A 14,566-nucleotide genomic window follows, 5' to 3' on the forward strand; every position below is an offset into this window, starting at 1 on the left:
CAGTTTTGCTCAAAAACCGCTCTTCTAAAGTGGCTATATTTGCGCTACCAATCTGAGCTCATATTTCTGTGAATAAATAACAAATTCCCCTGCCTTCCTATAATAAAGTCTATTTTTCTGCGAAAAAACCCCCAAACATCCCCACTTTTGACAAAAAATTACTTTATTTTAGGGAGGTGACGATGTGCAAAGCTGTCTCGTGTGTTTCTTCCACTCTGACTCTCCTCTCCTCGCGCGCGCACTCGACCTAACGGCTGCCTTCGCGACGTAACGTAAGTGTACGTAAAGGAACCACTACAGACCCCACGCCTCCCCAGCGCCGCTCATGAAGACAGTTTGACCAGATTTCCCTGGATAAAGTCGATAATATGATGCAGTGGATTTACTTTAGAGAGGGCGGGAAGGCAATAATGGATTTCAAATCGAAACTCTGACGAAGCGATGCATTTATAAAATGCTCGACCCAGGTGTCTGCTTCCTTTTAGTGGTAAATACATAATATGAGATAATATTCACGCATTTAGTATTGCAAAAGAGTAACTTCCCTTTAATATAAATTAAAGTCTGAAGTAATTCTTCAGAAAAATGGCGTGGGCAGTTTGACACGTTCAAAACAGGCTTCGCCCTTGAAAACTTTGAAGTTGTCCTTTAGGTTTTCTGCTGTCTCCTCATTTCATTCATGTATTTTATCGTGAGAGGTTTTTAAGTTTTAATTTTGTCTCTTTGAAGAACTTTAAACACTTTCATTTTTTCCAGTGAGTTAACCCGTCTTGTAAAATTCAACTTCAAATAAGGAACTTTATGCTTAATAGATTGTTGATTGATTATTTAGAAGTCAATATTAGCTTTACAGACAGTGATAAAAAAAAAAAAAAAAAACACTTGTAAAACTGCGACATGAAATTGAAATGTAAATATTTGGGTGTTGCACCAGTCCAACCAGTAAAAATAAAATAAAATAAAAAAATTGTCTAGAACCTAGTAAAAGCTTTAATTTCATCTCACCATGGACCAATACATTTTAGATTTATTTATCGAAAAAGAGGAATGCTATTAAATATGATTTGATCATTTCAGCGTACGTGAATTGCAATATTTTAAATTGTTTTAAAATTTGACTTTTAAAGGATTCCAAGGAATTTACAAGTCCACTTTGCAAAAGTTCAGACAATAAGCCAACGCTGCGGTACGTGTGTACATGAGTGTGTATTCATGAACTACAAAAAGGTTCAGAGGAATCGATAAGGAATTACTCAAAAAACTTACAAATGCACTTTCATCAACTCGCAGACGGGGTCAGAACACTTTATGCACTCGCTTTAGATGAGCTTAATGCACAGCGAGTCTGCGCCAGGCCATAGACTCGCTGGCGTTGACACGCTGTTTTATCTTCGCCCCCGTCGCTGGTGTCAAACCACTAAAATCAAGTTACGGGACCATCATCGGGCTCTCCTCCCACCTCCTCGCCAGCCTCCGAAACGAGTGCATCCATTTCCACTGGCTTATCCGAACGCCATCAACTCGCTGCAAATGACGCTCATTACCAACGCAGAGAGGAAATACTGCACATCGCTGGGTTTGGCCTAAGTGTGTGTGTGTATATATATATCTGTAAACATCATCGTGTGAGCTCAGGTTTCCTCAAGATCTCGACAAGTCCAGACACGGCACTGTAGTCACGCCAGACACCACAGAGACTCTTCTCACATTATGCAATGAATAAAAATGAATCATCAGTGCAGACCCGTCACAGTCCGGTTGTGTTGTCCAGGTTTCTCAGTGCACGCCTTGTCAAAAGGTGTGCACTGACTGCATGGGCTGCTCGACTATGTGTTAGAAACTACTTTGTAAATATGGAGCTATCCATTACAACAGGTTGGACATGACAGAGCAAACATCTAACCAAGAAACGTGAGACGACTCATAAGGAAGAGACGGAGTTTACGCTGCACATAATCCTGCATGTCCTGTACTCAGGGTGTGTGTGTGTGTGTGTGTGCGTGTGTGTGTGTGCGTGTGTGTGTATGCGTGAGTGTGTGTGTGTGAAGAAGGGAGGGCAAGGAGGGGAGGAATTAGCAGGAAATAGATTCAAGACGCATCAAGAAGTGCATAAAAAGCAGAGCTGCACTAAGCTGTATTCAAACGGCTGCAGGATGAAGAGTTGAAAGAGCCATTACTGAAACCAAAACCTTCTGCACCGCTGCACCTCTAGCTTCTTCATTTTCTTTTTTTTTTTCCCCCACTCTCACCGGTTTATGTGTTTGCTGGACTGTCTGTGGCTTTTTGTGATGTCACCAGGTTCCTGCGCTGAGGAGACAGACCGGTCCTACGCTGAAAACACCTAAAACAGCCGAGAGCCTGAAGAGAGAAAGACAGAGAGAGAGAAGGAGAGAGAGCTTCATCCCTCTGCAGCTGATGAGGCGAAGCGGTGGAGGGGACACTCTGAAGCGGCACTACTGCAGTGGTCACCGGCCAGACCTGGACCTGCTTTAACAGGACAGAAAGTTGGTGGTAAGGACGACCTTTTTGAAGCCCTATTTGGTGAAGGAGAAAGTTTTTGTTTGGCTGCTTTCACTTTCTGCCGTCTTGACTTGACCAGGAATGTTTGCTTAAGCGTACAGCTTTTGTTTTTATTTTGTCTTATCTTTTTTTTTTTTTTTACAATGTTTGCATTTTAATGCATGCTTAACATGTGACCTTGAATGTAAAAGCTGTATTTAATATGGTAAGATAATATGCATCACAAAAAGTTTAGATAAATTAGTTTTCCTTGCATTTAATTCATAATTCCAAGTAGTTTTCTTCATTCTTATGATATTTTTCCCAGGATATGTGAATTTCATGTATTTTCAAATACCTGGAGGATAGAAAATGTAACAACCCAACTTAAAAATTGGTGAACTGTTTTAAAAAATATACTTTTCACATCTTAGCCACTTTTTTCCTCCCACCATTATCAATACGCACCATTGTTCTCTTAACATCTTAAAAATGACAGGAAACGGCATGCTGTAGATAACCTGAAATGGTGCCAGGAAATTGATCAAGCAATCATTTACTCAATGACTTACTTAGCATATTTCAGCATAACGTGGAGTGTCTCTCTGAGATAAGGAAAAGAGGAAGAACGAAAGAAGAAGCGACGGGTTTAAAAACATCAGCAGCAGATAAAGAGATGTCTGAACATTCAAAAAATATAAAAACTATGAATCGAAACAGTGTCCTTATAAAATGTACTTCACTTTTTCATTAATGTATTTAAGATATTTCAACAAACAATAAGGACTGGAGATCAAATCCTAATCCCCTAATCAGGAAACAACAGGTGCAAAATCAACCTAAAACTGCTCTGTTAATCCAATTAATATTGGATTAACAGATTTTTTACAGACTTTCAGAAAGTCCTCAATTTGTGAATTCTCTCCATCCGCCAAACTATTTCATCTTCAGTATTTCAACAGAAAACAACTAAAGTCCATGGAACAAATTTGAGTCTGTCTGGTAGATGGATAAAAAACAAAATGCCAAAGTATCTAACTCAACATTTATTCTCATTTTGACGTTTTTATATACTGAAAATATTTGTAGATGAAGCACAGAAGAGGCCTCTTCCTATAAGCAAACCACAGTTATGCAAATTTACAAGGACTGCTCGTAAAACTGCAGTCCGTTGTTGAACAACGATGCTCAACAAAGCCTTAAGAGCCTATAAAACTATAATAGTCGAGTCAAGAATTTGGTTTCTCTGAAGGAAGTAATAATACCATAAGCATATGAATAAAACCTTCCATTAACTGGTCTGCATGTATTTGTTTGCAAGTAATCATTTTGTCATCAGTGATGGTGTTGGTTTCAGAGAGCTGTTTTGCTTTTTGCCAGTTTCTTCTAACTGTCAGGACTGTGTAGCAAAACCTGTGCAGCAGCGGCAGATATTAGTTATTTCGCCTTTCCTGCTTTGATAAAATCTGTCACATGACAGGATGACAGTCTTAAAAAAGTTTATCTGCTCTCTCTGTTTCCTCCAGAACATGCACAGCTGCTCAAAATATCTAAGTCAACCTATCTCATGAGAACAGCTTCTCATAATGTATGTATTTTTTCTACCTGTGTGTTTCGCTCACAGATTTTTGCAGATTTTTATCCTGCGGTCTTCCCCTCTGTCTCGGCAAGCTGCGACCAGACATGGTGCACCCAAACACGACACTCGGTCAGAACATGACATGCCCCCCCGAAGACATCAACAACTTCCGTAACCAGGTCTACTCCACGTCGTACTCCCTCATCACGGTGCTGGGGTTTGTGGGGAACGGCTTCGCCCTGATCGTGTTGATCAAAACGTACCGCCAGATCACGCCCTTTCACGTCTACATGATGAACTTGGCCATGTCCGACCTGCTGTGCGTGATGACTCTGCCTCTGCGGGTTCTCTACTACGTCCGAAAAGGTCAGTGGGAGCAAGGGGATTTCCTCTGCCGCATCAGCTCCTACTTCCTCTACGTGAACCTCTACTGCAGCATTTACTTCATGACCGCCATGTCTGTCACGCGGTTCCTGGCTATAGTTTATCCTGTGAGGAACTTGGGGGTAGCCACGGTGAACCGCGCTCGTTTTGTGTGTCTGGGGATATGGGTCTTCAGCAGTTTCGCGTCTTCTCCCTTTCTCATGTCTGGTCAATCCATTGACCCAGAGACAAACAAAACCAAATGCTTCGAGCCACCGGAACACAAAAGCGAACGTCTACCCAAGCTGCAGGCGCTGAACTACTTTGCTCTGGTGCTGGGGTTCATCCTGCCCTTCCTGGTTATACTAATCTGCTACGCCGGAATAGTCCGCACTCTGCTTTCTCGCAACCCGGCTGCCCGTCGACAGAAGAGCTCGGCTTCGAAAGCCATCAGGATGATCGTCGTCGTCCTGCTGACCTTCCTGGTCAGCTTCATGCCGTACCACATACAGCGCACCATCCACCTGAGTCTGCTTTCCACGGAGATGAGCTGCGAGGACAAGAACTTCATGCACAAGTCTGTGGTGGTGACGCTGTGCCTGGCCGCCTGCAACTCGTGCTTTGACCCCATGCTGTACTTCTTCTCCGGAGAGAGCTTCCGCAGTCGCCTGTCCTCCTTGCGCCACACGATGAGACGCAGCACCATCCGTCGCCCGTCCAAGATGAAGCACATCATCAGCTCAGACTCCGGGGAGAACCAGAACCAGGTCGAAGGCATAACTCCGGCATGCCAGGAGGATCATCGAACAAGCAGAGGGTCTCTGGTTAAAGCAGGGAATGAAAGCAACATATAAAGAACACAAAAGGAAAAAAAAGCAAAAAAACATTTTTTACAAATGTTGCTGGGTTTAACGTACAGCATGAGTATTAAACGTTCAGTAAGTTATAAGACTAATGAAGACAGGTTTCATTGAAATGGATATTTATTTTTCAAAAGACTGCTTATTTAAAAGAGTAATATAATATCACACGAACAATAAACGGCAACGTGTTGTACTTCGTAGGTTAGTGTATGATCATATCGTTGTAGGAATGCCTCCTGGATAATGTTTTAACAGATGTTTTGAACCACGAGTGTCATGAATGTGTCTTGTTTCATACTGAAGTACATGTGCCGTCTTTGTAAAATACTGTGGAAGTAAACACAACGTCAAAACAATAAATCATGTAGATAAATGAATATTTCTATCCTTTTTCTTCCACTGCAGATGGATGGTAGCGATCCATCCGCAGTGTTTACATTCAGCGATTGCCAGTTAGAAATGTCTTCAAAGCTTTTAAAGCTTCCTTAGTTTAAACTTTTAAAGTGCTTTTATTTTGATAAGATCTTACCAACTTGTTAAACTTCCAGTACTACAGTAATAAGGTATTTGCCCTTCCACGATCTCAGGATTGCATGACATTCTGCTACAGATTAGGGAACTATTAACCTCAGAACCTCACTTTAAAAAAATAAAAATATTTATAATAACCCTGTTAGCCATCAATTCATAGCTATACCTTAGCAAGAAAAAAACATCTAATCAACCAGCTAGAACAACATAAACGATGTGTATAAAAGGAGCATTTAGTGGATAAATTGACTAAACCAAAATAGAAACTGTTCCCTGACAGATTATTCTTCAATGGAGTATTGTGACAGCTTTCTTTACTGCAGATAATGAGAAGATTATTTTCAAAAATTATCTCAATTAATGCTTTTCAAAGTTAGCATGAGGCAATAACTCCATGGGTGATGCAAATTGATGCTCAATTTGCATCTGATCCATGGATCAATTTGCATCACCAAGCCTGCTCAAAGTTACTCAATTTCAACTTTGAGCAGGCTGCTCAATTTCAACCTTGTTTTCTTTTTCTTTTTTTATTGCTTTTCCTACTCTATATTTTATTACATTTTATGAGAAATCCATCATATGACACCATTTCATCTCATGTATTCATCTTATCTCACTTTATCATATAGCTTCTCCCTCTTACAACACAAACACTATTAAAACTAGTAACAGGGTTTGGAAGTGAATCTTTCGAGTAACTGAAAGATTGTTTTTGCTTGCGCCTTCTTTGTTTTGGCTCGGATGACATAAGTCACACCGCTCCCGTGTTTGCAAGGTAAATAAGAAACAGGCAGTGAGACTGGCTGAACCCATCGCCCGGGAAGACGCGGACAAAACATGTGTGGCTTTGCTAATGTCAAGAAACTCCTCTACGAACATTAATATAGCTTGGTACAAAATGGCGGCATTTAGCTGTCAGCGTTTCCAGTCTTGATGTTAGACTGAGTACAAGTCCTGAATCTACGTTTGAGGTTAATGTTAAGTTTAACTGCTGCATATATTTTCTGTAAATATGAACGTCGCACCAGAAACGCACCTGCCTCTCTCAGCGCGTCCTTTAATGCAGTTACACGCTCTGACCAGCAGGGGGTGCACCAACCCATCATTTAGTTCCTGTCTGTGGGTCGTTATCTTTTTTCCCCTGCATGCAAAACTCATCATAATGTTCCTCCTCAGCTCTTCTAGGCTAATTTACAAATTTAATTTGTTTTGACCAGATGAGTCACGAGGCTGTTTTTATTAATGCTATACAAACACTTGTGACTCTATATGGATCATGGAGAGCGGTAACAGCGTGTCCTCTTCTATCTTTGAAGGCACAGCGATGATGATGAGACATCCTGTGCACTGGGCTTCCAGCTATATTAGAAATACAAAACAGCCGGGAGGGAAGATGCTGCTGAGGCCTGCCCTGCTGATTGGAACATAGAAGACCACTGTCTCTCTGCTTCATAAACAGATAATATCGAGCACATGATCGCCTCCCGCCTCTGTTTGCACAAGAGCATGTTTGTTTTGAGTCTGCAAAGCTGATCTCTCTCCGAGTTAGGAGGAGGCGGGTCACGTCGTTAATAATGTACCTTGCGAAGACGTTTGCTATATTAAACGTGTAAGGAAAGTCCCAGCTGAATATTTCTAAAAAAAAAAAAAAAAAAAACTCCTGCCGTTAGAGTCATCACTCCCCTTAAGTGATTTAACCCAAATGCTCATTAGGTTCTGAGAAAGAGTAAGAATAAAACTTGTTTTGTTGTAACTCCTGCTGATGTTTTCCACCCAGGGCAGTGTTACGGCGTGTGTTTGCTGAGTGGATCCAAGTGCAGCTGGACTGAGGCAGAGAGTTGATGGAAGCACAGGGAGCCAGAGGAGAACAAAAAACATGAAGAGCGTGATCGGGAAACTGGATCTAATGGGAGGAACCAGCAAAGAGTGGAGAGGAGCAGAAGTGTTTAGGTACTGGGAGATGAATGTGGACCAATGGACTGGACCTGGGCTGATTGGCTGATTGCAGGTGTGAGAGAAGAGCAGATGGCAAACAAAGAGAACGAGAGAGAGTGAGTGGTACAGGGGACTAGGAAATAAATCTAACATTAAAGAATAACTACACCTAAGAAACTAAACTAGAGAAACAAAGAATAACTAGATACAAGAAATAAACATAGTAGGAATCACTGAAGGGATCATAAACAAGACTCATCAAACAGAAAGCGGCCGAGGAGAACAGACTAAACAAATGTCAAAATACAAGATCCTAACAGGGCCGGTCTTCAGTGTGTCTGACAAAGGTGTGGTCATATTTGTGCTGATCCATGTAGCTCAGGATCCTGACCGTCGGTCCGACCAGACAAAAGAAAAAGAAAAAAAACATCCACAGAAACATTGGGATTTCCAAATGGTACTTTTCATTTTTCTTTTTCCGTTTTCTTTTGAGTCTGATGAATCTTCCTGCCATGTACAGATGCACTTCTCGTACTGTAAACGTAGGGCACAGTTTTATCCACCTCCTTTCCTCTGATGCCCTTAAATAAAATCCAGTGGCATAACATTCAAATTAGCTTAAAAAAAATGAATAGGTCACTAAGCGGAGTTACGGCTTTTGGCCTCTTGATTCGAAGGCTTTTGTGCGGTCTTCTGCACTAAATCAGATAAGCGATGCATCTAAGGTCAAAACTTGATGCAACACTCTTCTGATTTACTAGGCACCAGCACCGGTACCACTGGACCCAGTTTTCCTCTGAAACACACTGCTTATATGGTGCAAGCAGATGTACATACACATCGCCAGACAACTTCGTCATCCTTTCCTCCACAGTTGAGTTTCATGTTTGATCCCTACATCTGCTCTTTTGGACATATTTATTACGTCCACAAGGTATGAGCTTCAATCCAAAAAAGAATTAGGCAGCTGTTGCTGGAGGGTGGGGGGGAAAAGAAAGTCTTGCAGCTGCATAAAATGTACATATTTGCTCTGATCTAAATTATCACACTTATAAGGCAGAGTTTTGTTAGTTGAGTAAATATATAATGATTTTTGTGCATGTGTGTGAATAATTGGGACGACCAGAGCAGTAAATCACCTGTGATCTTTGGCACCGCTGCTGAAAATATTTGAAACGCTCCGAATTATATCTGAAAATACTTATTGCTGCGTCAGACATGCCGTTTCTTTCAAAAATGCACATAACTCAGAATGTTTGGACATTTTTTGACAAGTTAAGACCACAGACCCCCATGTACTCTATTACAATTATTTAGTGATAAGATCATTGCTATGCTCCAAATCGTTCCTCCAAATATAAGATAACTGAAAACTGACGACTAAAGGTAGTCATGTCAGCAGATTCTCCTTACAGGAGCCGTGGACTTCTGCAGCTCCTCCAGAGTTACCGTGGCTTTCTTCTCTGCTCCTCTTGCCGGTTGGTTTCGGTTAGCTTAATACAAGTTTTAGATTTTTCTCTGGTTCAAGCAAAGGTGGGTGGAGTAACCAGAAAATATATTCAAATATGAGTCGCTTTACTTCAAAATAATTTGACTTAATTAGAAGTAAAAATATACTTCTCATGCGACGCCATGTTGGTAGGGATCCATCAGTAGCCAACTGTCAATACAGTTGCTATAGAGTTGCTATGACAAAAACAAACAAACCACAAGCTTAGAACCAGCTCTCAGCTCGTTCCTATCTAATTTGTAAACATTACAACTATTACTCAATTATAATTTTTTCATTTATTTGGTCTTGAAGCCCTGGTTCATCTCTGCTTTGCGCTGCACTTGCCTACCAAGATGGTGGTTCAGTGGCGTGGATCACTTCCGGTTCAGACTCACGGGAGCTAAGTATCGTGCTGTAGAACTACGTCTAAGACTTGGATTGCTTTAAGTTACTCATTGTTGGGTCTTACTAGATTTACATAACGTGCGACGCTTTTTTGACTTTGCCGACGGTGAATTAAGCCGCTGCCTCATGGTGACGTGTGTTCAGCTCAAAACGATGACGGAAAGTTAGGAGTGACGGATTCTTCCTGATGAGTGGTAGCTACAATAAATACAAGCAGACACGTGAGAATTAGTTAGAATCATAGGTGTAACGCAAACAAAGAACTCAGATAAATTATGACAAAGTCAATGGATCCTGATAGAAAGGCCTCCACAGAGGCAACTTCTGAAGGCAACTGGCAAACCACTTTTTACTGTCAACATATATTAAATATAGCGTGTGAATTTTATTAATTCTATTGTCAGAGTCAGTTTGTTCTACTCGTGTCCCTTGAAATTGCCACTCAGGGACAAATTACTTGAAATAAAAAAGCAGTTTTCTTTCCTCTTATAATAATGCACCCCTTTGTCCTGGCCTGTTACAGAAAATCCCAATGAATCACGTCAAAACGTAAAGACAGGGTTCAACTGTCTTGTTTTTCCCTGTGTGTCTCATGTCTGAAGGGCCGTAATTGTCCGATTGCGCACAACGTCTATTAGATGAAGTTCTTCTGAATACCTTGGGTTATCCAACACAATCACTGTAGACGGAGGGAAGAGAAAACGGCTCACAGCCTCTCTTAAAGGAAAAATGTTACATCTTCTGAGAATGTTGGAGGGGGTTGGCACCTTTTATAAATATCTATTTAATCTTGTATTTTCCATCCTGTTTTGTCTCTATGTTTTTGGACCTTTCACTGCTTATAGGTGAAAGGTCAAATCTGCTGATTTTATATACACTACCTGTTCATACATTTTACAATGATATACAACTCCAGGTTACAGTAATTATTACACTGCATTTCACACACTATCCTTTCTCTTTTTTTAAGCTGTCTACTTGCTCGCCCTAGATGGTGGTAGAGGGTTTGAAAACAACTTTAACTGGATTACTTTAGTTATAAATTTCTCTAAAAAGATTTAAATCAACCTTGGCTCGGAGCGCAGCAAGCCAAGTAAACATCTAATGACCTTCTTAAACTTCGGCTGTGACGCTTCGTGGGGCCTGGAGGAGCTACTGTTGTTGACAACTTTGCCATTTTTTGTCCTCCATATAAATTTAGCTGATATAAAAGAATATGTGACTGTGAATTCACAGAAGTTGTAAATCGCTAGTTAAAAGGAGCAAAAGATATCCAGTAGTTGGTCAGATTTGGAAAAAGGCACAGACTCAGATGTCTTTGAATGTGTCGATATAAAGAGGATAATTCAAACACAGCGTGTTTCTGACGCCTTTGGTGACTTTGAGTGAAAAGCAGCCAGAGTTTAGCAACCAAAACTCGTCCTTCTTCCACTTACTGGCTTCACGTGATTCCCTCGCAGAGAAGCTCATGATCGTCAGTCTGTGACCTTGCATTGCCCTTTACTCCTAAACATTATACATAAAGATTAAGGGTTTCTGGTTCTAATGAGCAAATAAATACTGCATGAACCATCTTTATTCAGTTTGAATGTTTTCTACAGAACAATGTATTTAAAGCAGGGTATACAGCTGAAGGAAGTCAGACTTTAATGAAAGGCTAACAATGCTACCATGAATTTGAAATGAACGGATGAATTCACATGATGACCGCAACTGGATAGTTTCCCATATCTTTGATTAGAAATTTTGTGGCTCTGTAAAATTGTACATTACCTCCGTAATTCCAACCCTAAATATCGATACTATCGATCCCCAGGTGAGTATTGGTATCAGATTGACGGTAGCAAGATGAGATCTGTTGTTTTATTTGTTTTTTTTATATGTCCAATAAATTACACAAACTTGCTCACAGAGTTCATGCAGGAATTATAAGGCCAAATATCAAGAGCTTACATATTTAAATTAGAGGGCAGAATTTAATGTCTTTGCAAATATTAATAAGACAGAATGCTGATTCTGTTTTGATGTAAATTCCTGAACCATCGTCGCATGTCACTTATAAAGCTTCAGGTCTGGTAAAATGCTTCACCCGATGTTTATTTGCTCCAGCTGCAGCGTCTGAATTTTGACGAACTAATGAAACGTGAGCGGTAGGTGTCGGTTTCCCACATTTCTCTCTGTCCTCTTGGTGCAAATTACTGATTCTGCTCCTCTCTACTGCGGCCCCAGGCTGCTCGTTTTGGCTCTCTGATTATGTCCCTATATTCCTCGTCACATTCAGGGATGTGTTTTTTTAAGGTGGTAATTGCCAAAAAAAAAAAAAAATGGTAACAGTAGCCTGCAGCCTGAAGCTACTGGAATTAAGTTGAGCCAAACGTCCGTCAATCAAAAGCAGACAACTCTTCTCAGACAGGCCGTCAACAGCATCCCTCCTCGTTCGTCTCGAACTTCCTCACCCTGCAGACGAGACTCCGCCCCCCTGCTCAGGCCGTCTCTCTTAACAGGAAGCTTGTGAACGGCAGCAGTGTCCCCGAAAGCGACTGTTGTATCCCGTTGAAAGTATTTTTGTCTGCCAGTGTATTTTTATCCCCCACTATGACGCACGCAGAGAGAAAGGGCCTTCAGTTTGCTTAACTTTAAAAATGTTATCGCCACATCGCTTCCCTCCCCTCAAAAATCACATACAGCCTCCTGGCCTTTTATTTTCCATGGAAACGAAGGAAGAAAAAAAAGTTAAAAAAAAAGAAAGTTTTATCCCTTTAGTGAATTTAAAATAAATAAATAAATAAAACATTCTGGCACTTGTGTTTTTCTCTGAATGCAACGTGTGCTACTGAACTTCTCTGTAAGGTTTTGCAGTTTTTAGCATGCGTTTTCTTTTTCTTTCTTTTGGAGAAAACTGTACAACATAAAGTAAAGCAGCTAGTTCATGTATTTTGCAGTCAGAGTGCAGCTGTTTACTGGAAAAAGAGTCATTTCCTTTTCCTTTTTTTAATCTACGCTCCCAGAGACAAAGTTTGTTGAAAGTTTCCCTCCCTTCTAAACAAATCGGTTCAATGCAGTTCGAGCTGATTTGCATCATAAACCGAAGACCCAAATCTCTCATTCTCCAAAAAAAAAACAATTAAATATTCACAGTTATTCCAAGTATTTACCTTTTTAAATTGTTCACTGACTTGCAGATGGTTAATGAAGAGAAAGCATGTTTACAACTGGCCATTCGAGCCGGCGGATCTCAGTAAGAGTCCGCAGCTGTTGTTCGCCAGAACTGTGAATGAATGTTTGGCAAAGACGAGGAACAACGGTTTGGGGCAGAAATGTTACAGTTTAGGGTGAAAGGAAATGATTCGTAGCAAATCCGAGAAAAGAAAAAAAAAAGTCTTTGTAAGTCAATGAGGTGGAAAAAGAAAAAAGTAAGAGGATTTGCAGAAGAAGTCAGAGAGTGGGACCGTCCGCTAACACGCTGTAGCAAGTGGCATGCAGGGAAACTGGGTCATTGTGGTGAAAGACACACACACACACACACACGCACACGCACACACACACACACCCCTACACACACACACACACTGATATTAGCTCCACCACTCTGGGCTGCGGTCCTACACATCCATCAGTGCTCATAGTAAAACATATCAGACTGTTGGAAGGCCTGCTGAGTCCCGTGATAGTTTGGTCAGGATTTGGCTTCAGCACGTAATTGAGGTTTTCTTAAAGGTACAAGGGAGTGTCGTAAAATAAAATAAAAGAAACTAAACTATACAATAATAAATACAACTTTTAAAAACCTGATTAGGTACAGGACCGGCCATAATCAGGCCACACATGCAGGTAAAAGTTAGAGAAACCATTTCCCAAACCAATGAGAGATCGCTACCAAATTAGACGCAGTGTAGTTGTAGAGGCATAACGTCGTTCGGGAATTTGTTTTTTCTCTGAAGGGAGAAAAAAGTAATTTACGTAGTAAAATCTTACAAAACAGATCAATCTGATTTCAGATGAAAATAAATCAAGGAGGAAGAAAAAAAAACAGAGTTGACAGATTTCAGTTGCAGCGTGGGGAAAACGATCCGCCTGCCCGACTCCTGTTTTGGGCTGTTGAGTTGGGAATCAACAATTTAACAGTTTTATTTATTGTTTTATTCGTGTAGCTTTATTGGTGTGTGAGAGAATCTTAAACAAACCGCAGCAGCCTGGCAGCTCCTCGTCATAACTTGATCACACACTGTTGTGGGACGCTGCTCCATTCCTCAGCCAGCATGTTACTGTTCCTCCCGCCGTGTCCCGAAATGCACGTGTGGGTCAGAAAAGTCCCCTGGGAGCGTGACAGTGTGTGCTCTCTTTCCTCCATTTCTCCATGTTCAAATGCTCCAGGCCCAGTTTGTGGTCTGTGCTTTTTTTTTATATATATTCCTTTGTTGCACTTGTTCTTGTCTTGAACCGTTTATTACATCAAATCCTGACTTCCCTCCCCATTCTGCCCGTTTCCCTGTGTTTGGATCCTACGTCAACATACTGTTTGACTTACAGAGGCAGGCAGTTTTGAGGCACTTGTGATAAATCACAACACGGTGCCAGAAAGCACTTGTGCAAGAGCAACGTAACACAAAGCCGCCTTTCCTCTGCATGCAGAATTCATTACTTGTGCGATATAAAACATTTAAGCTCTGTTTGTGTTGCAGTTGGGAGATCTGAACCCTTTTCCTCAATGCGTCACAGTCAAACCCGCGTTGTTTCCTATCGCTCAGATAAGACAGAAGTCAGATTAAAGTCCAGACCTTTCTGGTCTTCTGGTTCTGGTTCTGCTCTGCACACCCAGAACCAGAACCAAACATGGAACAGCAGCATTCAGCTTCTATGAATCCAGAATCTGGAACAAACTTCCAGAAAACTGCAAAA

General features: G+C 41.1%; 1 protein-coding gene across 1 annotated transcript; it reads left to right on the top strand.

Annotated features, from left to right (window-relative positions):
- Positions 1-2,055: 2,055 nt before the first annotated feature.
- On the top strand, positions 2,056-5,681 carry cysltr1 (cysteinyl leukotriene receptor 1). The gene is made up of 2 exons (XM_015008861.2): positions 2,056-2,511; positions 4,124-5,681. Exon 2 carries the CDS (start codon positions 4,183-4,185, stop codon positions 5,293-5,295), a length of 1,113 nt encoding a protein of 370 aa, XP_014864347.2. The 5' UTR covers positions 2,056-2,511; positions 4,124-4,182; the 3' UTR covers positions 5,296-5,681.
- Positions 5,682-14,566: the final 8,885 nt, after the last annotated feature.

Source organism: Poecilia mexicana, unplaced genomic scaffold, assembly GCF_051168715.1.
Source record: "Poecilia mexicana isolate PSO_F unplaced genomic scaffold, ASM5116871v1 scaffold_10, whole genome shotgun sequence".
Lineage (NCBI taxonomy): Eukaryota > Metazoa > Chordata > Actinopteri > Cyprinodontiformes > Poeciliidae > Poecilia > Poecilia mexicana.